This window comes from Watersipora subatra, chromosome 4 (assembly GCF_963576615.1).
Source record: "Watersipora subatra chromosome 4, tzWatSuba1.1, whole genome shotgun sequence".
NCBI lineage: Eukaryota > Metazoa > Bryozoa > Gymnolaemata > Cheilostomatida > Watersiporidae > Watersipora > Watersipora subatra.
In genome coordinates this window covers 48,782,678-48,810,071 of record NC_088711.1, presented here as the reverse complement: position 1 = coordinate 48,810,071, position 27,394 = coordinate 48,782,678, and the positions used below count along the sequence as shown (strand labels likewise).

General features: G+C 34.3%; 1 protein-coding gene across 1 annotated transcript; it reads right to left on the bottom strand.

The window, feature by feature from the left end:
* Nucleotides 1-1,196: 1,196 nt before the first annotated feature.
* Nucleotides 1,197-21,447, bottom strand: LOC137394738 (TBC1 domain family member 23-like). Its single transcript, XM_068081501.1, has 5 exons — nucleotides 21,314-21,447; nucleotides 17,027-17,156; nucleotides 9,345-9,429; nucleotides 2,419-2,551; nucleotides 1,197-1,856 (listed from the first exon to the last, which is right to left on the bottom strand). Exons 1-5 carry the CDS (start codon nucleotides 21,366-21,368, stop codon nucleotides 1,591-1,593), a joined length of 669 nt encoding a protein of 222 aa, XP_067937602.1. The 5' UTR covers nucleotides 21,369-21,447; the 3' UTR covers nucleotides 1,197-1,590.
* Nucleotides 21,448-27,394: the final 5,947 nt, after the last annotated feature.

Genomic DNA, 27,394 nt, shown 5'->3' with positions numbered 1-27,394 from the left:
GATATTATAATCCAACAGCTAGTTCTAACAAAACTCACCCCCATCTATGCACAATAGAGAGATGCTTCGAGAGAATGAGAGTGCCACGAGTACTCCTAGTACAACAGCGACGAGAGCCCTCATGCTTGGTCTTGTCTCACGTTTGTCTCAAATTTCTATAATGATCTCAGCATTGCCGTACATGTAGGTGAGCTAATGTGCTTGCTTGGTGATAAGATGGAAAGGTTTCGAAAGGGCTGACGTAATGTCAACAATTGGGAACATGATTTTGTTTGTTCAACGATAAGCTGTATTGTACATACATGTACCTTTCTGTTTTATCGAAACTGTTGATGTTACCCTCAGTTCTTATAAGATAGGAAAATAACTGGGCTTTACAAGTTTTCATATCAAGTATCTTACAGTATAAGTAAATATACATTGTACCAAGCTGTGAGAAAACAAATAGGAATGTGATAAAGAACGTGTTTGATTCCTGGAAGTGTCAAGGGGGAGGTGACCTTGGATTACTCATTCTCTCAAACAAATAAATAGGGAACTGTTTTAGGTCTGCAACTATATTGAAGTTGTTTTTTCTTTGACGCAGAGAAAGCTTCTGTCAGATGTTTTGATTAATGTGAAGATAAAATAAATCAATTAAAATACTAATTAAGTTAATTAACATCTTTACTTTTAACTTATATTAATATCTTTGACACAGATGCTTATCTAAACTAAAAAGCAAAAGTGTTTTAAAAAGTTTTTCACTCATGTTTTGTTTCTTCGAGTTGTTAAATTCTTTATCTGAAGCCTATTGCAAGTAGGGCTAGTTAGTAAGCATTTACTAGACGTATTAGCGATAGAAATTGCACCTGTGGTACTGTTTAATCTATGAAATTCTTATTACCGTAGCAGGCCTAACTTATGAGATATTTCCATTTATACATAGGTCTATCTAGCAAATAGATTGTTTCATTACCTGACACAAACTATAAATAACTTGATTCCATTTGATAGTTTAATCAACAATTCCATCTATGAAGAGCTAATAAACTCTATCAAATAGTTCTGCTTATTAGCAGATTTTTTGTAGGGCAGCTTTCTTATAGTTTGAATGAGTAGTCATTATTTCTATCAAGGTTGGAGCAATTATATGGGGTAGACTGATTTTAGTTTATACCAATCCGCTTTGTTCACTGTTGATAGTTCTAGTTTAGGCTCCACCAATCAGTCTAGTTCATTGTTAGTAGTTTTATTGCAGCTTGTACCAATCAGCTTTGTTCATTGTTGGTAGTGTTAGTTTAGGCTCCACCAATCAGCTTCACTCATAGACAGAAACCTGTTTACCAGTGTACATGTATATAATGTATATATAAACAAGTATTAAGATATGAGTATTCCATAGAAAAGACAGTCTGAAAACAAAAAAGTTCACTTATAATAGTCGTACACATCTTTATCAAGTTTCTAGCAGTTCCATGTTTGTAGCATGCTTCATTTTCAACCAAGTAGCACTAGCATAAAATAAATACTATAATCAAATACTTAGTATACTTGTATTAAACGATTAAAATGAAACATACATGAATACTTTATTATAATTGAATGAACTTAAACATGGTCTGTTTCATTGCTTGTTGACATCGTAGTAACAGCGCATGTTTTTCTACGACGATTATAGCTCGCTGTTGAATTTCTTCTATACTTCATCAACGAGAGTTCGTCATCACTCGCAAGAAAATGTCGACAATCTTCAGCTACCATTGAGGGTCGTCTTTCAAAAAGTGGTTGTGCAGCTGTTAGTCCACTTGCGCAAGACATTCTTCTCTGGGGGATCGCCGCTAACACCGAAGACTTCATAGCCTTGACCGCTTCATCTGCAGAAAAATAAGCATGGTTTAAAAAGATGTCTTGGCATCAACGCCAAAATCCCTAATAAAATGCAGTGTCTATTTTCGTAGAACTTAATTCTCTACATATCACAATGTTTGTCATGCGGATGTCCAGTTATAGCAATTAAGTTTTAAGAATAAAAAATAATTATGCTTGGCACAGGACATCAACTTGGATACCTCCAGCTCTTTGGACTGGCGTATACTACCCATTACACCATACATTCAATTGATTATAATTGATTATAATTAATGACTGTGCACGTACTTATGCAGCAAGTGCAAAACTACTAGCATAGCTGACTCGTAACGTCATGATGAGTCATAACGTCACACTGGCTTTACGGCTCCTATTATAGTAAATATTTAGACTAGCTTAATTTACTAGCTTAAGTTCTCAAATTCATGGAGTAATTATTTTATTACTTGTGCAATGCCGGACATTCACCTAGTTAATATATAATTATAATAATAATAGTATTATATATATATATATAATATATATAATTATAATAATAATAGTATTGACTCTTGCACTTCTACACACCTCCGTGTCCCGGGATATGCAGCTTATCAGTATCGGTAATGTGAACGACCTTGTCATCACCTTTAGTGCCGTACTGTATCTTCACCATGTCACTCATTTTAGCGCTTCTTGTAATTTTCATGATAGTTTTTAACTACAATTCAAGAAATGGTGAGACAAGTGCTAAAGTTTATATATCCAACATGTTTGTGTCAAAAGAAACATACAGCACGGATATGAAAAAGTTGCAGATATTATAAGAACATGGCACAAAACATATTGCAACGATGCTCTCAGCAAAAATACAGATTATAAACATAATTATAAGCAAGAAAAGTGTAGATGCAAAAGTATATATCAGGAAGTATGAATAGCTATAGTATATACCAATGATAGAGGTATATACAGGATGCATCTATACATTTAGCAAATAGTAGGTACATTTTTTATACTGCTAGTTGACTTCTTTAGCAAAGATATTATGTTTAAGTTGACTTGTAGTTTCCTTTTTTTATTGTAACAGCTCAATAACCTAATAACACAAAAACATCTTAAACATTCAAGTAAAAAACAGTAAATGCTGGACATAAAAAAACAATCCGGTAAATATTCAGATAGTGTTTGTTACAGTTGGTGGCAGCAGTCTGAAGCGATTTTATGTAAAAACCTTTGACAATTTCCTGTACTTTTTGTCAACTCTTGGAAACTGAATTATAGAACAAAACAGTCTGCCATAGGTTGGTGTTATGGCCTTTAATAGCAGCTATAAATGCAAAGGGCTTTTTACCAAGTATGAAGAATTGTAGCAGTAAGAAAAAGTTTGATTTGAACTTTGATTTAAAAAGATTGTCAGCTGAAACCACAAAAAAGTTTATATCAAGCCAAAAAGCTTGCTATTAGGTGTTCTGCTTGCTGGTCTACAGGGTAATAGACTATTTCTATTTCTGTTTTTCATACCACTTTTTAGCACAGATTTGTACAGTATATACGTAGCACATACTGTATAGGTATACAGTATACATGTATATGTCAAAGTATGATGCAAGTGATGTATTAAGAGTTATTTAGCTGTGATGCAGAGAGTAGACAACTACTTAGGTAACAGTTTCAAAGTTTACTGATAATATCCTTGAACTAAGGTCGAAATTTTAGCTGATCTGAACATGAAAAGTTTAGTTAAAAATTTGTGTCACTGCATGTGCTGTCTGATTAAAAATAAAGTAATTTTCAAAAGTTGTTGAATCAAAATAACATAATATACTGCTATAACATTATTATAATAATAAATATTGCTCAACTGCTTTTTCTAATTCGGACCATAATTTGAAATAACTTTGAAAAATGAACTTTGAAAGTAGAGTCTGCTATAATATTTTTATGATAGACTATGAAACATCTTATTTTTTTTCAAGTGTAGCCATTCCTTCAATCGGCATTGCAGCGTCTCCACAGAAAACAAGTTTTGACGCTGTAGCCTTTGCTCCCATGCATTTAGGTTTCATTAGATACTATAGTCTCTGCTCATGAGCATTTAGCGACCTCTCAACTTGGATTATTATTTTTAGTTGAGCCATTGCTTGATGTCTTTGTTATGTAATAGCGCTATGTAATCACAACAGAGTTTTCTGAGGCAACAGGAGTTAAGCTAAATGGAAGTTTTACAACTTTTTAATGGTTGGCACATTATAAGCTAAATATGGAGTGGGCTTTATGATCAGGCGGCTCAAGAGTAGGTGGGCGTTGATTGCTTTTAACTTCCTTTCATATAAACAGGTGCTTTCGATGATCTTTCTTCTTCCTTTTTATGAACCTATAGTTTCATGTCTCAAAGGTTAGTCCTTGCTAGCAACCACAGATGGGCACCATACTGTGAACATTCATTTTTTCAAAGGAAGCCTTTCTAAAATAACAAGCAGCACCATGAATCCTACGCCAAGCAAAAAAGATAACTTTTGAAAATTTTAAAATAGATTTGACTTTGCTGATTTTGTCAAACCATTTTTAGATTTTGCTCCATTGATCTGCCATTTGTCTTGAAGCTTACAAGCTATCTCCGTAATGCTTCGGATAAACTTGTTCAAAAAGTTGTCGTGGTTGCATTGCGTTATTACACAATGAAACCAGCAAACAACTATTCAATTAAAAATAATAATCTGTCTAAGATTGTAGTCACAAAATGCTCATGAGCAGAGGCTAAAGGATCTGGTGAAACTCTAAATGTCCTTATTTTTATCAAAGTTGGAGAAATTATATGGGGTAGATTTCCTAATTTCGATAAATTCTTAATTTCCTCTGCCAGGTTTGTTTGGCGTGTAAGGAAAAACATCATTTTTCTGATGGTAACTAATGTTAATGAATAGTTGCACATACGTGTAGGTTTATATAACAAAACATTAAAAAAGTCTGCAACTACAAACAATAAAAATTCTGCTTATACTATTTTAGTAATAGCTAAATAAATAGATTTAATAAATTTAATAAAGCAAAGTAAAGTTCAAGCTAACTAATGTTAAACTTTTTTAGTTTTTTAGCTATTGCAGTCGCGAAATACATTTCTTGCAAATTAGCATAAACACCTGAGCTCCTTTTTAGTACATTTTAAGATTAAAGTGTGATGATTAAGATTAAGATTAAGCGTGAAGATTAAAAGCAGTAAAATGTAGGCAAGATTACAACTTTATTTTTAGCAAAATTAGTTTTGCAACACTTTTGCAATACTTTAAACGTATTTTTTTCAAGTTTTGAACAAAGTAAAATGATTCAATAGTAATACTTTTAAATGCTTTGCATATAGCATTGAACTTTCTAACAAATCAGAGTGATAGTCAAATACATAGCTATAACTACAGTACTCCATGTTCATCATTGTTCAATGATACTTTTCATATGTCAGCATGTTCAGTGATAATACATTTTTTATATGACGAACTGCTTCTTATCAAAAATAAGTTGCCTGCCATGCGTGTAGTCAAAATAATAAAATGCGTAAACTTTGCCTTCAAGAACGTCGAAGGGTGTTGTAGTTTTCACTGTGGCCATATCAATATGCTACAGTAACATATAGATTAAGCATAATCTTAATTCAAAATTTAAATTCCCTAGGACACTTGTGTATTCGCCTCATCTAACTTTCGCGTTTTCGCGGAGTCATCCTCTCGCGAAAATTTCATGTGCGAATTTAAACTGTCATAACGAATGAGCGAAAACACGAAATTAAATAGCTTTGTTCATTGCTAGTCCAAGAAACAAATAGCATCAAGCGATCAAATTGCATTATCGATCTCACCCACACCATTCTACCTGCGGTTCACAATTACAAACTAGTCCCAAATTGAAATTTTTTCTTATCGGTGAACTGAACCTGAGAAATCTAATTATGTTTGTTCCACTGCATTTATTTTCACATCACTATATTTTCGCACTCATCAGAGCTGCGAAATTAAGTTGCAGCGAAATTTTACTCTGGATGCTACTCACGAAACTAAATACTAGCGAAATATAAGTGTCCTAGGGTTCTTAAAAATTGTTGTAATAAAATGCTTAAAAACAATTAGGTTGAGATGCAAGTTGAAGACCATGTAAGTTGATAAAAAACATTTAAAGGGTTGACAACTAAATTAAATGTACTCACTAGATTAGTAGCTTGTGAACCTAATTTAAGTTTGGCAACTAAAATTTGATGTTTGGTAACTCATTGTATTTTATGGCTGTATGTAAACCGACATGCAATCATTTTTTCAAAGGAATGACAACTCTTACATTGTGTATATTGAGGCAATACAGAAGTCATGACAGTTGAAAGAGAAGCTTTTATGAAAACTTAAATAGCTTCTTGATGATTTTGCTCTACTGTTCTTGAACAAAGATATTATCTTTTGATGCGATGCATACACAAACACTTCTCTTCAGTATGTTAAAAGCAATGTAAAACATTTTTTATTTATTTGAATAAATCTATTAGCCGTTTAAGATAAGCTTGTAGTAATGCCTTAAGAAGTATTAAGATCAATGTATTTTATTTTTATTGTAACTTATATTACCAAGTTGTTTTGTACACCACCAAAGAGAAAGTTGTTTTATAGTATCAAATCTTATTTAATAAGATTTGATACTATAAAACAACTTTCTCTTTAGTTCTCAGAACACATGACCAAAGTCTTTAAATGATGCTACAAGAGTGTAATAAAATATTGGTGGTTCTTCGAGTTTAAAAATTTTTTAAAGATCGAAGAACGTTATACAAGAGTAGCATGCTACATGTTATGAAGGCATTGTTGTACAATACACTCATCCCTTATTCTAATCAAAAAGCTAAAACAGTTTTTGGTTTTTTAAAAAGCTGCTTGTGGTAGCAGGTAAGGCATCTAACCATAAATTGCCTCAAATTCCAAATCAACAACGTAGATTCTTCTGTTATCATAACACTGACAAATGAAAGCTACAAATATTCTTCTTTCAAAAACATTAGTAAAGGAATTGATAAGACCAAATTAATTTTAAAAAAATTAACTATAGTTAAAGTCAGATACAATTAGCAATTTAAAATAAACTGTGTTTTAAAATTAACTGTCACTGTTTTTGCAGTTTTATGTAGTTTCGGGCTCGATGCTGTCTTTCAAAATTACTACTCTACCGGAAAATTGGCTGAGATCAGGTTAAAAATGATCCCCTAAACATAAAAGTCATGCAGACCTGTTTTACCTAATAAACATCCGCTGTGTGTTTTCAAGTATACATGCTTTGAGTACAGGAGTTGTGCTCTCCAGTCTCTAAGTTCATTATCGATTTTGATGCTTCACTGTGGCCTTTACCGCAGCCAATAATACTATCATAAATTGTTATATATCTTTTGATAGCTGCAGTGCTAAAACCTGTGTTTTACACAGTTTCTAGGACTGCAGGCTACATGTATATAAACTGCATATGATTACTAACAGATTAGAGGTAGTTTGTGTTTGACATTGCCCCGCACTACCGCTCACCTGCGCGCAAAGTTTAAAAGTTTTTGTCAGCAATGTGTGTTTACTGTGAGCAGATGCACTAACTGCTACTGCCACATCCCCTTTAACTCTCATGAATGACAACTTCTTCTTAGTATCAAAGACCGCGAGTTGCAGTTTTTACTCTGGCAATGTACATCAACTTACTCAAATAACAATTTTCTAAACTTTAAATAAAAAATAGTCAAAGGTTGCTACAACAACACTTTTATATGTAATTAATTATAGTAATAAGCTTAATTAATTATATAGCTGATATACCATTAGGCTGAGATTCAAATTGCTGACCTTGTACATTCATATTTATGCTATATAAATATCAATTTATATAGCATAAATATATAGCAATGATCATCTTTTGTTAGCCTTTTGTTTTCTGTCGTCGCTGTGTCCAGCTATGGCAATCTAGGTCTAAAAAATCCTCACAGTACTGGAATTGAACTCGCGGCGTTTGCAGTTATAGGTACACAAACACGCGCACCTAACCACAAGACTAAGCTGTTCTTATCTATAACACCTGTCAAAAGTATCCTTATTGCGATTTAAGCTAAATATTTACATTTTATTATGAATTAATATCACCTTTTGCGTTTGCTCTCCTTTTGAATTGTTTATTAAAAACCATTTCCAAATCCATTATTCATTTTTCTTTATTTGTAATTTTCAATTGTGCCATTTCAATTTTAAATGTTGCGTTATAGTGGGACTGCATAATGGCACAATTTCAATCTTCAACTTTCGGTTGTTGCAAAGGGCAATCACTAAAAATTGTAAAGCTGGAAAATGTTCACATAGACATTTTCAAATAGGAATTGACTTTACATTCTCTCTCTCTGTTCAGTCAGACAAAGTACCCTCATGCGCTTCACTGAAGTATTCAATTTCGGTATCTCATTTTTATGTTGATGTCAGTATCGGCTATCGAAAAGTCCCAAAATAGTAGTATCCAAAGTTGGGACCGTTAGCTTCTGCTGCAGCCGTAACCTTTATTTATAGACACACTTCTGTGCACTTTTTGTTATTATTAATTCAACATATTCGTAGTTTTTACTTATTTTTTAGTTCGTTTTAACTATATAAGTATCAATTCACTTTTCATTGTAAGTATTGTAAAAAATCAGACTTTATCCAGCCGTTACTTGCGAATTATTTCACATTTGAGCACCTTTACAGATGTTTTGTCTTTTCTCTCAATTTATTTAAACTGCACAAACACTTTATTCATGATATGAAGTTCAATAGTTATGATGGTGAGTGTTGCATGTATTAAACAAAAATAAATTTTCTGTGCAAAGGTTTTTTTATTTCTCGGGCAATGCTGGGCATTTACCTAGTTAATATCTAAAATTAGTTTAGCAAATGGTAGTTGTCTCCCATAGCCAATAAAATTTGAGGTATTCAACATTATATGCTTAACAACCATTACTAAGTGAGCTGATGTTTATATATAGCCATATTATTATATATTATTATAATACAATATTTTATTTTATATTATTAGATAATATGATATTATTAGCAACATATTATATAGTAATATAGCAAGTAACTGCTATATTACTAAACACTTGACTTTTAAAGACTAAACACTGAATTTTAAAGTGTGAATTTTAAAAATAATTATGCTTATAGTAATTATATTGTGCACTATAATAAGTTCTACATAATTTACTACTAATTATGCAAATCAAGCAGTTATCTAGTGCATGTGTACACAAGAAGACCTAATGCTGAAGCCATAAGCATGTAGTCAGTATGAAGGGTCAACAGAGCCAACCCTCCGTTCACCTTTTCTCCGATAAGCTTTAATAGCCAAGCTACTTGAGCAACTATTAATGCTGGAATGCTGGTCTGACCAGTGAAATGAATGATTGTGAATCTATTTGTCGTTAAGATTGAACACACCAATAAAATAAAGAATTCTTAGACCATTCATCTCAGACTCACCACTCTGCGGAACCTGATGACCATCTTGTGTCTGTCATCAGTGAGGCGAAGTATGTACAAGTGTTCATCTGTGACTATCATGTGGCTGTAAAATAAAGGCTAGGTAAACATTTATTCCTCATTACTCGTAAGCCATTGACCTTCTTTAATTGCTAGCAATCATCCTCAAATTATCATACCAAAGAAATGCTGGCGGTATACTCTGCAGGTGTGTTAGTATACCTGGAATACACATTAACACTTGATATGTCATACTGCTGACCTCACTATCAGGCCATAAAAGTACTTCAAACTCATTCATAGACAGAAAATATTATGGTGGAAGAAAACAAGGCAAACTTAATTAAGGAAGAAAGCAGACTCCTATGAATAAATAAAGAGAGAGAGAGAAAAAGAGAGAGAAATAGAGAGAAATAGAGAGAGAGAGAATGAGATAGAAGGAAAAAAAAAGATAGGAGAAATGGTGGAGGGGACATAGAGGGAAAGAGGGCTGCTGGGAAAAAAGGAGAAAAAGAGCAAGGGAGAGGGCGACAGGGAGAGAGAGGCAGGAAGAGAGGCAGGAAGAGAGAGAGAGAGGCAGGAAGAGAGAGAGAGAGGGAGAGAGAGCGTAAGAAAGATAGTGAAAGAGAGAGAGACTTGGAGAGACCTAGAAAGACTTAAAGAGGGAGCTAGGAAGAGAGAGGGAAAGTGGGGGAGAGAGGGGGAGCGAGGAGGAGCGAGGAGAGAGAGGGGAGAGAGAGAGAGAGGAGGGAGGTAGAGAGGGCAGTAAAGAAGGAGAGAGAGAGAGGAGGGCGAGAGATAGGAGTGAGTGAGAGAGAGAGAGATAGGAGTGAGTGAGAGAGAGAGAGAGAGTGAAATTGAATTGACCTATTTAATTATTTGTCACACCATTGAATAAATTATCATCTTGTCTTGTTCTTTGAGACTCTTCATAATGACATTCGACCAATACGATTCCTAAAGACTCTAATCAGTTGTAAACAAAGTTAGGAAATGTTTTTTATATGTTTAACAAGCTTTCTCATTCTTCAACAGTTTGCAATGAGATCTGAATAGTTTAGAAAGTTATGACCTCATGCTGACGACAGAGAAGGTTGACATCAATATTTTTAGACCTCAGCCACAGCCTACTTCAGTAGACTAACGAATTTTTCATAACGCATGCTTTCATTAATCCAAAAAGTAAACTGCAACTTTTCTAAGAAGGATTTGTGTTGAGTTGAAGCAATCTTAATAGTTTATGAATTCCATGTTTCATATTTATTATATTTGTAAGAGTATTTTGACTAATTTACAATTTAATTATTTGATGAAACAAAAATTTTTAGCCAAAAGTTTTTGCTATCATTGATTGTTCATTGATGAATTTTATTGGCTCAAGCTAAAATATTTAAATTTGTGTAACAAAGTGCTTTTCATAAAATTTGAGTCACATTCCAACTTTTGCTGCAATGGTAAACCTGAAATAAATGTCGCTTTATAATGCAATTGATACAATACAGCGCAGAGCATGCAATTTCTTGTTTTTGTGATCTCCGCGTATGCTAGCAATACAGTTCTTGAATTCCTAGACATATCTGTATACTAGCCAAATGCTTGGCATTGCACAGGTATTAAAAACAGCTTAAAACAGCGGCAGGTAATGTAGTTGCCTGCCACTTGTCATTAACCTGACACATTTCCAGTGACTAATTTGAGCAAGCTACTATCCATATTGCTAAACTTACTAGTAAGAGCAGTGAGGGCAAGCTTTAGTGATGTTGCATAACGCAGCGTGCTATGCATATTTTAACTAACATCACGACTCATATGAACACCTAATGACTTAAATGATCCATTGCATCTCGCGTAGCTTAGTTGATTAGGTTATTGCCTGATGAATGGGAGGTTCCAAGATCAAATCTAGTACTAAGCAGATCTTTTATTTCTAGATTCTAATAGCTATAGTTGGACACACCGATCGATGGACTTTTAGATTTATATATGTAAATAAAATAATTCGAGAAGTTTGGTTTGCCAAAGTCAAAACACGTGACCTGGCTCTGCAGTCAGCAGCAAGTAGCTGCTGTTGAACAAGCGTAAGTACTGAAGTGCCCTAGAGACAAAACAAGATGAGTTATGAAATGTTACTACTAGCATCATCTTCGCCATAAACGCTTTGCAAAGAACATCGGAGTTGTTAGACCCTAGTCTATCCTTTTTTATTTAGAATTTAACGAACCTGTCATTAGTCGAACTACTCTCTTTTGGCCATATAAGTTTTGTTTTCATTTTTAAAAACACTCTTCCAAAATTAGCTAAAAAATCCTGATGAAGCCGTAGGAAAAAGTATCAAGTACTTTAAATACATGCAAATACTTCAGCGTCAGCTGGGTTGTCAGTGCTGATTGTACTCAGCAGTGTCAGTACTCATGAACTCACTGAGTATTTATTCTCTAGTAGTATTGGTTATCCAGTTTGCAGCCACTTTCTGACAGCAATGAGAATGGATATTAATTTTAGCAAATAGCGACGTGTTTTTATGTACAAATTTGATTTGTTATGTTTACTTTGTGTTTTAAAACCGTCATGTGTCAGATCAAACTGTCTTACAAAAATACAATGTAATTCATTTCAGTTGTTCCATAATTTAAAATCCAACTATAACTTGTTAACAAATGCAGTCAATAATTATATATTAATGATAGAGATATATAATGAGCGACATACAAGAATGAATTAATTAGCAAGTAATCAATAACAAGAGGTTGGGGATTTAAAGACTGAGTGAACAGAGCTGTAGGTTTTGTCATGCATATATTTGTAAATAGACATGGTGGTAAAAATAAATGGTTTAATTTACTTCAAGATCTCTATGGTAAACTTACTCATCGTATATATTTTAACTTTTAAATTTTCTGCTGTTTAACATTTTACTTTTAAATGTTTACTTATTATCTCATTCTACTTGTAAAACTCTGATGCCACAAGTCAGAGCACCTTATTATGTAGATTGTAGAATAGACTATCCGCTGACCTGTTGTACTCTTTTATCTTAAAGCGGTCATAAGAACAATGGGTGATGGAATATGTTTCTGTTTGTTATAAATTGCACCTCTGTTTAGTAAGAAATAATTATCTGCCTATCCTGTGCCATACCGACTCCCCCATTACGTGTAACTCCCACCGCCTCTAATCACAAGATAAGGGATAAGGCTTGTATTTAACTACTTAGATGTGTCATCTGCTAAGCACCGTGTTATAAATTAGCTCCGCTAACCTCCGGCAGCTATTAAAAATGCATGATATGCAGCAAATGCCAAGACGCTGCCGAAACAACGGGCGTCTATGTTTTTATGCAATGCCTTTGAGGGCTGTCTGCTTGCATCACAGGTGGGCTCATTAGTCTGCGCCTCTGCTCCTTGGATCTTAAAACAGCTTTATTTTAAACTCCCCTGAGGCTGAGAGAGGCTTGTTTATTCATTCACAAAACTTGTTTTTGAAAAAGAGTCATAGACGTAGTCATAAACAGCATAGACAGACTACGCGTTACTAGAGAGGTTGCTTATACAGAAAAAAGGCATTTTTTGAAAGAATACAGAATATCCAAGGCTATGCAAGATGAACAATACGAACCTACACCAATTTAGTGTTGACACGTTTACCAACAGACTAACGCTAACCAATAAACTATAAAGAGCTTTTTACCTTCCCTAAATTTACTGGTGCAGTGTAACGTCTGCAGTGTAACGTCTGCAGTGTAATGTATGAAAAATTAAGATTGATAACATTGATATGCCTGATGAGGTCTATCGAAACACCAATTATAAATTTATAGAATATCATTCAAATGTGTATTTAAAATCATATATTGAAACTTTTGTAGCGTATTTTTATATATTTTTATAGAGGGTAAATGCATATTCATATCTACACACCTTAACATACATAGCATAACCTATATGTATATATTACAACTATATGATTTTCACATTGATGCGATGTTCTTTTACATTATATACCGTATATTAGAGCATATTATAACTCTTATATCACAATACACAAACACTTCCACTCTCATGGTCACTTACACTGCTGTTATAGTCACTGACATTGTTGTTATGATCACTTACATTGTTTTTATGACCAATTACATTGTTGTTATGGTCAATTACACTGTTGTTATAGTCACTGACATTGTCGTTATGACCACTTACACTGTTGTTATGATCACTTACATTGTTGTTATGGTCAATTACACTGTTGTTATAGTAGAGGTGGAACGAGACACGAGATGTCTCGAGTATCGACCTGTCTCGTCTCGTATCGGTCTCGTCTCGACTTAACTATTGCCAAACTCGAGACAGGAAATAGAACTAAAGCGCCTGCGCACGGTTGTTAAAACATGGCTTCTTGCGGTAGCAACAACTCCATATAATTATTGTAATGGATTGCAGGCAACTGCCTTTAAAGTTATACCCAGTCCGTTACTATTTGTTGCTATTGATTATATTGGCCACCGAGTCTAATCATGTAGTCCGGTCAACGGCTCTGTTAATATATTGTAGTCCGGTTCTGTGTCCTTAAAACAGATATCGGGTCGTATCTAATTACCCTTCGGATAATCCAATTTAATAAATAAGACTTTTGCGGGTAAAATGTCTGTATTTTATCGTATCGTGTCTAAACACTAATCTGTGTATCGTGTCTAAACAACTGTCCTTCATAAAATTCGGGCCTCTTTTATATACTACCAATCGCGGGTAAAAATTGCCCGGACACGGAGAAACGAACGAAAGGCCGTGTCGACCATAGTCCGTGTTCGGCTAACAATGACTTTATTGTTAGTTCAATATAAGAATATACATGTACATGTATACAGTAATTAATAAATTCATGAGTACAATTTAAATATAATTTACACATTACAGTTAATACACAAACAAAACTTAACATTAATGAAATGATAAGAATGAAAGTGTTATCGTGTGTTCTTTTAGTTGCAGTATTTCTTTGTAGAGCGACGGCTATCGGTTTCATTACACATTACATTAAAAAGTAAGACCTATTCAATAGATGGTAAAAATATACATGTACAAAGCAATATGTTTATAATAATTATGATCAATCAAGCTCAAAATTCTTAGAATATACAACTTCGGTATTTTAGAGCTGTTTGTGTCACTTTTGTTTACAAAAACTACATGCATATTACTATTAAAATGTATTTAAATCGTTTACACTAGGTGAAAATTCAATTTAAAAAGAGTTTTATTAATTTTATATATACCAAGTAGCTAGTACCTGTGTAGTGAAATCATCACCAAATGCTCATTATTTTACTGTCTCGTGTCTCGAGTCTCGAATTTTTACAAGACAGAGTCTCGTCTCGAACTTAAAAAACCTGTCTCGTTCCACCTCTATGTTATAGTCACTTACACTGTTGTTATGATCACTTACAGTGTTGTTATGGTCTCTTACAGTGTTTTTTGATCACTTACATGGTTGTTGTTGTAACTTACACTGTTGTTATGGCCACTTACGTCGTTATTATGGTCATTTACACTGTAGTTATGATCACCCACACTGTTGTTATGGTCACTTACACTGTTGTTATGGTCAATTACATTGTTGCTATGGTCACTTACAATGCTGTTATGATCACTTCCACAATTGCTATGGTCACTTACAATATTGCTATACATTCTTTCTCAAGAAAAGGTTTAGAGGACTCATTTATCGAACGAGGAGTTAGGACAATAAACAAATTACATATTTCAAACCCAAAGATAAGTCAGTAGAGTATACCCTTCCTCGTCTCTGCTGCACTGTTCTCAGCATAGACAAGTTGAATAACAAGCGCTAACTATAGCTACTACAGTTACCACTCCTTTCTCTAATCAGCTAGTAGCCTCCAACTCTAGTTGCTTCTCACTAACAAACATGCGGATTAACATTGAAAAAGCTTGTTCTGGTATACTTTGAGCAGTAAAATACCGCCTGAGATATTATGTAACTTTGGTAAAAACACACTAGGCAATATTTAGCGCGATGACGCGCTGCGTGGCGCTTATCTGCGCTAGAACTCGCTCAGCGAGCTCATGCAGAGCGATAACGCCAGACATTTTCATCACCACTTTATCGCTAGCGAGATGTATTTTGATTGTTTGGTTTTTTCCAGAATGCATTTTTATGGCGGGCAATTATTTCTTATCGATGTTCACCAGCGTACATAAGCAACATTTTGTTATTTTGTTACGATAACAACATCATCAGAACGAAAACTGAAATGTTCATGAATTTAATGAAAGCACTTCCTGTCCTGTACGACAACACACAAAAATTACAGAAAATCTTAGTTGAAATCCAACATTTGGGGTCAATCGTTGCGCAGGTTGACCATCTTGAGAATGGTAAATATTTAATATATTTAAAATAAAAACCTACTATAAAGTAAACTATATATAAAATTTGTAGAATATTACTGTGAAAAATACAAGAATTACTTTTTTATGTCTTCTTGTAGTGTACAATCAGTAAAAATGAGATTGGCGTAATAACAAAAGTGGAAGTTGTTTACGTCGTTGCCTAGACGGAGCCATATTGACTTACCTAAATTTATTAACAACTCCGAAGAAACTAATGATACGGAATTTTATTGGCAGTTTGTGAGCGTGCCCATTATATCGTTTGTTGATGAATCACTCAAGTGCGTTTAAGCACACGCCAGCGATATCTCCGCCCTCCTCATGATGCATGCGATAAAATCGCCTAGTGTGTCTGAACCATAAGACTTCTACTGAGTCAGCCTGAATTACCATATCCTAATATATTCCAAGTGTCCTAAGCTTTGGCTGTAATGAATCTCAGGTACTCCCAGTCTGACGTCAGACAAATGTTGACGACTGTTGAAAGGGATATAAATAGACGAGTGTGCATGGGAGGAGCTAAGGCTATGCTGAGCATTTATAGAGAATCTAAAGCTATATTTTTCTATTTTTAGATACTGAATTTGGATAAATGCCAAATGGCGAGGGCTAGATTATAGGTTTACAGACATAATAAAATTTAACTTGTACTCCCTGTGATAATGATGGAGTTATGTTATGTTGTTTTATTAGAAAGTGAGCTAGCAACATAGACATTGACTTCATAAAGCAAACACTGTTCTTCACTTAAAAGTAATTGATGGATTACAAGATTGACAGAAAATTTACCTATGAGCCGACATCGCGTTGGCAAAGAGCAACAAAGTAGATCGATACAATTAGATCGATCAGAAATTGCTCATGAAAGAAAGGCAGCGCTGATATTTAGACCAAATTTGACCACAAAGTAACAATAACATTGTATAATATATATGGCTGATAACAAACCCGATACACTGACTGAAAAATATCGCATCTTCACATTTAACCAAGATCAACTTTTTTGGAAAAATGATTACATTCTAGTAATTAAAACTTTGGCTAATAAACTTGTTTTATCTCAATGTGACGAAACTCGCTAGGTCATGGTCATCCATAAAGTTCTAAAAAAACATTGCCATATAGAAGTGTTTCCAGAGACCATTGATCTAGTGATTATATGATGGTATATCACATGACAATAGATTTATTGAAGGAATAAGTCTATGAACACTCGAGCAATGTGGCTTCAGCTACTGAGTGTACATGCAATACTAACGTTAAAGCTAAACGAACCTTGGAATGAGTTCCTCGTGGTCTCGCACTTGCTCACAGCTGCAATGAAATTTTACTGTAGGCCTTGATTGCCATTCGGAGATGTTGACTATCGTGCCTATCTCACTGCGAGAGTCTAGCTTACCCGCCCCTATAGCAACGAAAATAAGAATAATGTATACAACCTAAATGGCGAGCAAAAGATTTGTAGAGCTAACTTGCCAACTATATTGTTTTACGGCCATACATTGAGGAGGGCATTAATAAGCTGCTCACTACCATATAATTGTAGAATTACCTTGATGTAAAGGTTGCTACTGAAACTAAAATCAACTAGTTCTCTTTTGGCATTCCGTCTAGCATTTACTGTGTTTTTATGCTTTGAAAGTCCTTTATGCGCTTCTCCTGCAGCGTGGATTTGTTGAAGGAATGATCCTTTAACAACTATAAATTCTACATCTGACGATTTCGATAGCCGCTAGCGATATTCGGTTTATGTTGAAAATTTTGAACTGCAATCTCTGCTGAGGCAGTTCATACCAGTTTACTACAATCAATATCACTTCAGCGAATATTCAAACTCACATCAAGCCGTCTAAAACAAATAAAGCTAATATAGTTAAAACTATATTATAAACTAGTCGATAATATATAAACTAATTTGTATATTATAGACCAAATTTCGTAATATAAACAGTCTAAAAAAATCACTGAAGCAATAAAGATACACAACCAAAAATGGATTAAAATAAGTCCAACATGACAGTATGTGAGTTGATAAAAACTTCTCTTGCTCTCATACAGCAGCGAACAGCTAAAAATTTTAATATTTAGTTTCATGGGATCTCCTCGAGCTGTTTGCAATCCGTCTGCAATTATTTTTTTAGCGAATGACAATTCCTATGTAGAAACCCGTCAATGTACAGAAAAACAAAAAAATGCAAAAATCATACCATAGATGACACATTTCGTGGCAATATATCAAACGCTTTCATTGCACTATTTTTCAACAAAGCTAACTAATATATCAACTCTGTATGATAACAGCAGTACATGAGAATTAGACAGCCTTCTTTCTGAACCATTCATTGTTCTGGTTTCTGAGTCGACTTGATTGTATTCACACTGCTCTAATCATGCCTAATCATGCATCTATGTGGCGCATCATATTTACATTCAAACCCGCATTTCTATTCAATAAATATACTTTGCATGTAAACTGATTTCACACTTCCCATTTGGCTTAAATTATTATAGTATTTTTCTTATAATCTCAGCAGTCATTCGCAGCTTTCTCTAATTAATATAGTTATTTACTGGGTATTGAAGATGATGATGTTGAGCTTCCATCTAATCATAGCCAGACTACGATTTATTGGATCAAAGTCTATTAGACCACCCAACCAAGACCACCCACCATCATTGATTTCTTAAAACTCCTATTTGGTTCTAAACCATTGACATCAATCATTTTGTGGCTTTTTGATGACCAGTGCAGGTTTAGAAAAACACTTATGAACTGAACCTTTACGCAGGCAATTAAGTTTATACCTCTTCTTTCCTGGTAGAATTGTAAAGAGAGTGCGAGCAGAAACAATATCTATTGCTGAACGAATAGTAAAGTATGCAACTACGGATTACTGAGATATGGTATCAGCTGCTTGACTTGCTCCAGAGTTCAATACACCGTCTTACCAGGGTTGTAACAATGCCCTACTTGTCCAGGCGCTTCAGGCTCTGAATCTCAATAAATCAATAACTTTGAGAGGTTTTCATGTTGGTTCTTTCTACTTATGAAGTAGATCTAATAATCATATCCAGTGGTTTGAATCGTCTCTCTTGATATTGCTATAAACAGCTTATCTAGCAAATACTAGTGTTTTTGTTATTCTCGGTATTGTCAAATGTAACGTAGAATTTGTTGGGAGGTTCTTTCAAGTAGTCTCCGGGTTTAGAATTAGAGATAAGGCTGAGGCTAATCAGCATACGGAAAGGGAAGGGGGCGGGTAGCGTAAGACGGGCGGAGCAATGTTTTACATTCATTGGTTTTGTATTTTTAAGGATTAATTGACTAAAGCCTTAGTAGGTTGGCGCTGGTCCAGGACCCTTCTGCATTGCTTGCATCTAATTGGCTTAGGTTTTACCTTTAGCTTTAGACTGTGTCAAAAAATAATATAATTATTATTTGAGTCAATATTTTTTTCAGCTCATGTACATATATATGACTTGAAATGATTAAATAAAACTGTATGTGGTTTCGTCATATCTGTATAGATTGTTATCTTCAACCATTAAAAGATGAAATGCTCAGAATTTAGCCTACATAATCATTCAAATACATAATTTTACAGCTGTTTGGTTTACATATTTGAAGTCAGAAGAAAATGAGGATCAGTTTAATATATAATTTATGGCTATTGACTAGACACACAATAAGTAACAATGTTGTAAATGAGATTTTAGTTTTTTATCCAAGTTTACTTCACACACCCTTCATTTTAATATTTATTCTTTCAAGTAACAAAAATATAAAAAACAACCTAACTTTATTGATCAACAGACGTTCAGCACAGACATTACAGCACAACTAGTGATTGTGTATAAAGTAACACAGTTAATACATCTGAATGTAGGCTGACCTTTTCGGCTACTTATAAAATTTATATAAAATATCAACTAGGCATAAGAGATAGAACTACCCTTATAGCTTTGCAAATATGAACTTATAAAAGGGTTCTATTGAAATAGGCTACTGGTTTAGAATTTTATATTCTCATGAAGTAAGACAATTACTAGAAAATACACCATAAAATAATTAAAGGCTGCACGCACACAATAGCTTGGTTAATTGTGGTGCGGAGCAGAGTTAGGGGGCAGTGAGCAAGGCCACCATGTAGTGTCTATTTCAAGTTCTAGTCTAAACTTTATTCAGCCAGACACTATAACAATGAGGGTTTAACATGACTTTCTCTTAGCTGCAGAGTGCAGGATGAGTTTCGCTTGAAGAATGGTGCATCATGACAGATTCTTATGAAGAACAGATAATGGAATTCTTAATTGTAAGAAATAGCCAGTTTCAATTTTTTTAAAAACCCAACCTGTACTGTATATAAATATTATTAACTATGACCCAACCTGTACTGTATATAAATACTATTAACTATGACCCAACCTGTACTGTATATAAATATTATTAACTGAACTGAATAGCTTTTTCATCAGAAAAAACTTATAAAAATAACAAAAACTACCTTAACCTATAATTTATTTTTTCTTATTTCCGGTTTAAAATTCGCAATTTCAAAGGAATGACATCAATATTTCATCTTTAATAAATGACATTGTTAAAAATACTGTGTAAATAGACAAGTAAGTTTTGTCAATCATTGTCAACTTTATATTTTAAACAATTAAAATATTTTAATTTTGAACAATTGAAGAGCCGCGAGGTATTCGAAGAGTTGTAAACTATAGCTAAAATGCCTTTGGCAAACAATAGATTTAATTAGACATTCATAGACATAGACATCAACAGACATCAACAGCTATTTTCAGTAGAACTTCTCTTGTAGAAATGAGAAATTTTAGATGCAAAGAGAAAACAGAATTTTTGTTAGGGAAATCTACCTGAGTTAAATACGCAGGTAATGACGCATTTGCCTACGGGAAAAGCTGTAAACTTAATTTATAAGCAGAATTGGGATGCTGACAGCTTCTAGTCCAATAAAATATTTTATATGCCATGTAAAAAGGCAGATATAAATATGCAGGTAGAATACGAAGGTAATGAAAGGCAGATATTACCGGTGAGATTAAAAAGCACAAGTTTGAACTGATAGTTGCAATGCATTTCATAAAAAGCAGATACTGTACAAGTATATAAATATTTTAAATACTCAAATCAAATCTCCCATCTGCCTATCCATTACACTCCTGCATCTTAAAATACTACTACACCTTATATCAGATACCAACATCTTACCAATTTACAATAGGCCTATAGGACAGCTTTATGCAAAAATAGCTTTTTTGCAATAGGCCTACACATAACTTACTGTTTTTGTTTTTTGTCTCATGGTCTAATTCGCTTTAAAAGGCCTTGACCTGTGTAGATAAAGTTAACATCTATCTTATTTTATAATAAACATTTGGAGCTTTCAGCTTAACTCTACATGTAATTGAAACTAATACATAACTCTACTTCCTTATGTTATAAACTCATATATTGTACTTACAGGTATTACATATTGATATTGTCATGAATACCAAAAAATTTAGCTTCCCGTAAAAATCAGAACTTTACTGTACCTTCGAGAGATAGCAAGAATTGCGCAGATTTTCTTGTTTCAAGTTTTTTCTTCATGTTGTTATTCTTCTGTCTGGAGTTCAATAGAGCAACTGCTGCTCGTTTGCAATCCAACTGATTTGTGGCAGCAACCTGACAGCTGCCACGCTAGTAATCAAAACTATAAATAAGTATTTTACGATAGTTTTTCCCTCGGCGATGTTGCAATGTAAATTATTGTATGCGAGGTTGTCAAGTAGGTATTATTGAATGCTGCCATTATGGTAATGAGATGATTGCTTTGAACTCAACATTGACCAATCGTAACGCTGCATTTGTCAATAATACAGCGGCTTAAGAGGATGCTCAGGGCATCAAGAGTACAATAATAAACACTAATAAGGCTGCAGCCAGCGCGTGTTATTTTTAACAAACCATGCAATAATCTACAAAAGTTACCTGCACACAGCTTTACCCAACTGCTGTTAATAACCTTTTCATTATGACATCACATTTAATTATTTGCAAGGTTATGATTTTCTTAAAGCGAACATTAATATCTATATATACTCAAGGTAGCACCATAACAACACAGACTTCTGCTAGCCCCTGAGGTTGGGTAATTGCTTCTTTCTGACAAAAACATGGTCAATGACTTTGTTTTTACACAGATAAGGTTGTAATTTCTGTCTGCCAAAGTTGGCTATGTATGACCTAAGGATACACTTGTGTCTGTGAGTCAACCAGTGATATAGGAAATAGATTTGTCAAGTAATATAGGGCAGCTGCTGCCGCAAGGGTGTCAACAGGAAGTTACCAGACTCTCAAATGATTTTTTTGTAAAGATTGTTTTAGGTGTGAAAACTTATATCATTTTTACTAATTCTTATTATTAGTTCTGTTGAGATCAAAGGATGGTATATTATTTAATTTTTTACACGAGTGATTTATAATATATTAATTGTTTAGTTTTTCATTCATAAACATAACTTGATATTTAACCGCAAATGGCAAAATAAAAATACAACCATGTAAACCTTATTTTTGATTTTTGAAAATATATTGTAAGTGAAATATATTATGAGTAAGGTAAAGGGCTTGCAAAAACATGGTCATATAAAAACAAAAAAAATGGCTAATAAACCTGCTAAAAATCATTGTAGTCAGCTATTGGTTTGATTCTGAAGACGAAGTAATTGAAGTTAACACAGTTGGATTGATGGGGTGAAACATAAGGTTGAACTTATCACTTAAGTTCTAAATAGTGGTTGAGGTTATAAGAGCATTTACGAAATCATTTAGTACAATCTGTTTGTTACATATGAAAGACATTTACTAAATTACGCATTCACGTAAAATTACTGCTCAACATATCGGTTTTTAAGAAAAAAAGAAACAACTTCGCATCTTAAAACATTCAAGTTTTGAAATTAATAGACCTACTTGTTTTTTCCTACTTGTCTGTTTGAGAAATATATCAGCTCACTTCAATTGGTTTGTAACTTGATACAAAAATGATGGGGGTATTGCGTATGTGACAAGAGAAAAAAGGGAGCTAAAGCTTTGAAAATTTTGATTTTGTTGCTAAAAAATGAGAATTTTCTTTGTCAAAAAGCAGATGTTTTTTTCTTTATTATCACTGCATAGAAAAATGAGTACACATACTTGCAGTTTCAGCATAGACAGCACCATAGCTCAACACCACAAATTAAGCTTGTGGTGAAAAGCTCGAAATGTTTTTTTACATAAAAATTATTTGAAAACATTGCTATTTTGGCCAATTGCATTATAGATTCATTGGGTAAATCACACATCTGTTATACTACTGTACAGTAGCTGCAGTTTTACTGTCTTTCTGCAGCTAGCATAGAGAAGAGAAAAATAAATCTCATGAGGTGGTTTAATATTATACCTGGAGCACAGATGCTTTTGGTTTGTATGAATGTGTTACAAGCCAGTATAGTGTACGTATAAAAATAATCATGTAAAATTGTAAACATAGCATTGTCTTCTCTTGAGTTTGCATTTATTGGGGGCTGACAACTCTCACGTTAGCATAAACACCATAGTTTAACAGTTTAATTCTATGTCGTTATACCTATACTATGTATTAGTATTACACCTTTAGGTAGAAGGCACTCTGAAATTTTCGGTGCAGTTTTGCTTAGTAACTTTTGTACTCATTGGACTTTAGACCGTGACATGCTTCTTACCCTATCGGCCAAAACTCGTCATTAAAGCAAAAGGTCAAGCCAAAAATAAAAGTAAAGGAGTAGCAAAATTTGTGCAGCCACTTGATCCTAAAAAGAGCAATGTGACTGATAGCATCTCATTAACTTTGTTGCAATTTGTGTCCTCCTACATTTGTGAGGTCATAACTAGTATTATTAACTATTCTATAACAACAGGTCAAGTAACTGGTGATTGGACAGCGGCTAATATTGTGCTAATTTACAAGGGTAAGGGTGATAGAGCTTTGTTGCTGAATCATTGACCGATATCTTTGACAGCTATCTTTTCATAGGTCGCGGACCACATTCTTGCTCATGAAATTTGTAGGTGCTTTGACAAAAAGCGACTACTTAATGTCAGCGAGTATGCATTTAGGGTTCAAAGGGGAGTATGAGTCGTAGCTGTTGTCTACAGTCTGAGAATATATTAATAATTTTGATGATAGAATTCAAACTGATGTGGTTGTATTAGACTTTGTCAAAGTCATTGATGTAGTCTTCCAAAAATTTGGTGTATAATTTATCTGAGAGTGGGTTCGACCAAATCTGGTGAAATGGATTTCTAATTAGCGCAAGGGATAATCACATTTTGTAGGCGTTAATGGTGACACCTCAGCTTTACATAGGGTAACATCATGAGTGCCCCAGGGTTCAGCGCTTCAGTTCCTTATTTACATAAATGCCCGACATAGTGAAAATCTCAAGGCTGAACCTTTTGGCCGAAGACTTGTTGTTTTGTTCTATTGAGGGTCCTGAGAACAGTGTTGCTAGGCAACAAAACCTGGACAATCTAGTAAAACGAGCTGATGATGGGCAAAAGCATTTCACCACCTTATGCACCTTTTGCACACATTTGCACTCTACTACTGCACTTCTACTTTTTCTATCATCTATGATTTAATGTAAATAAAACAAACAAACACGAGTAAATGTGAAACTATGTCACTTGTTATATCAAACTGCCGAGAGCAACATTAAAACATTATATGCAGGGAACCCTCTTATTAACTACTCTCTTTTTTGAATACATGAGTGTTACAAACGATACTAGGTTGTAGGTTAATGAACATTAACGTATGCAAAATTCCATTAGTTTTCTTTGTTATAATATTTATGTTCAGGCCTGTGTTCCCTGGTTGCAAGGTGGGGCTGCAAATGTTAGGCGACTAGTTATGAAGACCTGGGGGTTTGGCAGACGGTGTAAGCCCCCAATGGGGTTTGGTGGCAACGCCTAGCCTGTCTTGACAAGCTGTTGTTTTTGCGTAGTTGTCCCCCCGTTGAGCGGTGAGCAACAACTCGTTGTTGCTCGACGGGGGGAAGGGGGGGGGGGAGGGACAACTACGCAAAAACAACAGCTTGTCAAGACAGGCTAGGCAACGCCCCGAAGCTCCGGACCTTATAAGCATTAACAATTTTCAAAGTATGTATAAATGCAATCAATTGTAAGCATCAAAATCTACATAAATATATTGTGCATGGTTCATGGTGGGCAAAACGTTTTCTTTATTCAACGAACAATGTAAAACTCATGACACTACAGATTACTGTAAAGGACATGAACGAGAGCTATTACTTTTTTATTGTAATAGCTCTTGTTCTGTCAATGTGTCCATGGCAGAAATCCTTCACAGCTGATTCTGTATCTATTTCAACATCTTTATAAACATGTATGTGTAATATTAAAAAATTATTTAGACAGCTGACCCCGTAGTGCTCCTCATCGATGTGTTGATTCACTTCAATGCAGAAAAGGATCTCCCACTCACTGATTTAATGGCAGGCAAAACCAATACTACATTAGTGAGCCTCTCCACTTCATCGCTAGTTGTGCTAGAGCGCAAAAATTGGTTGTTGGAAATTCCAAGTGAATGAGCTCAACTGCAATTCTTTGTACTTAGCCGCCAAAAATCACTAAAAAGTCAGGGCGGCTCAACCACCCAGCCGCCCCAAGGAATACAGGTCTGTCTATATTAATGGGATCATCGAAAAAATCTAAGCCTTTGACCATGAAGATTGCTTTTTTACCATTTGTAGACTATTTTGGAATAATCCTCTACTGTTTAGTCATTTTGCCTCATTAAAAATACTCAAAAACTAGAAAGTGTAAATAAAAAATCTACTTTCTCTAAATACTCAGAGATTAGCAACATCATATTCTAGCAATGCCAGCCTTTCTTGCAAGATGGACGAAAGATTGCTGATGTCAATTTTTTTAAAAAGAGTGAAAATTGCAGAGGGATTTTAAACTACAAGATATAAAACATGACATAATACACAATTTGCTGCTACAAAGATACATTTAATAACAGAACTTTTTTATTAACCATCAAACAACATTAGGCAATAATGATCCAAGTGATCTTTTTTCTGTTGTATTTTGTAAAGCTTTAGCAAATTATTTGCACATCACTACAATACATCTTAAATGCGAATGGGATTTAGTATCAAGATAAAAGAAGTTGTTCTTTCATAAAAAATAGAGCAAACAACTCCAAGTTTACATCCTTAATCAAAACCGTCGGAAATTTTAGCATAGACCAATCCTATCGTTAGCAAGTTTTCCACAAAATGCAAAGAGTGGTCACAACAAACTCCTTTATCCGGCAAGTTGTAGAATATGTCAGCTATGTCAATAAATTCATGTTGTGTAATGTCGAAATTCATTTTGTTTAATACTTTTTACGCTTTACCAAAACCAATCTTGTGAAGGAACGACACGGCAACATTTGCATGGAGAAGGAGCCTTAACCATGGCTGAAAACCCGGAAAGCAAAGTTTCAAAATCGAGTGCTGACTCTAGTTCTAAAAAAGTTGTCTACGAGTATTTGCCACCTCCTACACTTGAAATGAGAACTTCGCTAGACATGATGAACACCGAAAGCGCTAAAGAAAAATTCACACGAAAGTTCACAGAACAACCTTTAGTACCATTAGGTAACAGCTATATTTTATTCATTAAATGCCCAGCGCCTTGCTGTAACCAACTGAAGATCAGAGAAAGAAACATAAGATACATTGTTAGTATGAGCAAGTGTTGCGTACTGTGACCTATCAAATACTAATTTTAATAGTGATATGAATAACAACAAGGATTACTAAACTGTTAAACATTCGTACAAACTGTAGGCATACTAGTTTTTTTTTTCTGTTAATCTTTAGCAACCGGCACCGAGAAACGGCTTTTTATTTCACAATAATTGAAGCCAGAAATTGCAGAATATGCCTAGCTTAGCTGGATAAGTTTTAAATAGGGGAGATCGGGACAAGTAGAGCAGGCAAAATTTCAATGGCTATCCTTTATTTGTGTAAATCGTACAACCAAGTTCACTTTTACATCTTAAGTGTTGCCTACCACATAGTTTCAATGGGCAGTATTATTCTTCTAGTCCAACCATGACGTTTGTATTAAATATAAAAAACAAAAGCAATATTGCGGCATGTTGGGCATGAATAATACTAGTCATGTTGTGATTGCAGAAACTTTTATTTATGATACAAATTGCCCAAAAAGCTAAAATGATACAAACTGAAGTAGCTAAAACTATAAAAAAGTAAGACTATTAGTTTCAGTCCAATGCATAGCTAGAAGTAGTTTTCGTTGTTGGTCGGTGATGGGCTTTGGCTACACTTCAAGGACATTTTTATGGTCCACCCTTCCATCATTCTTGTCTGGCTAGCAGAATGGTGTCCGAGTAGATGATCTTCCCCTCTTAGAACCAATTAGTTTGCACAGATCAACTTATCATCTTCATCAGCCACCATAGCAACATATGTTTTCGTAGACCTCTTTTCTGATACACTAGCCATTACATAAAAAATTCTAACTCTCAACTCAACCGTTTTTGAATAGTCTGTTTCATTTATTTCCTCCTC

Coding starts and splice junctions, on each gene's coding strand:
- LOC137394738 (XM_068081501.1), bottom strand. CDS start 21,368: ATGAAGAAAAAACTTGAAACAAGAAAATCTGCGCAATTCTTGCTATCT. Junction 9,430..17,026: donor CACGAGGAACTCATTCCAAG/GTTCGTTTAGCT, acceptor TTTATTTTACAG/CCACATGATAGTCACAGATG. Junction 2,552..9,344: donor TCATCAGGTTCCGCAGAGTG/GTGAGTCTGAGA, acceptor CTTGAATTGTAG/TTAAAAACTATCATGAAAAT.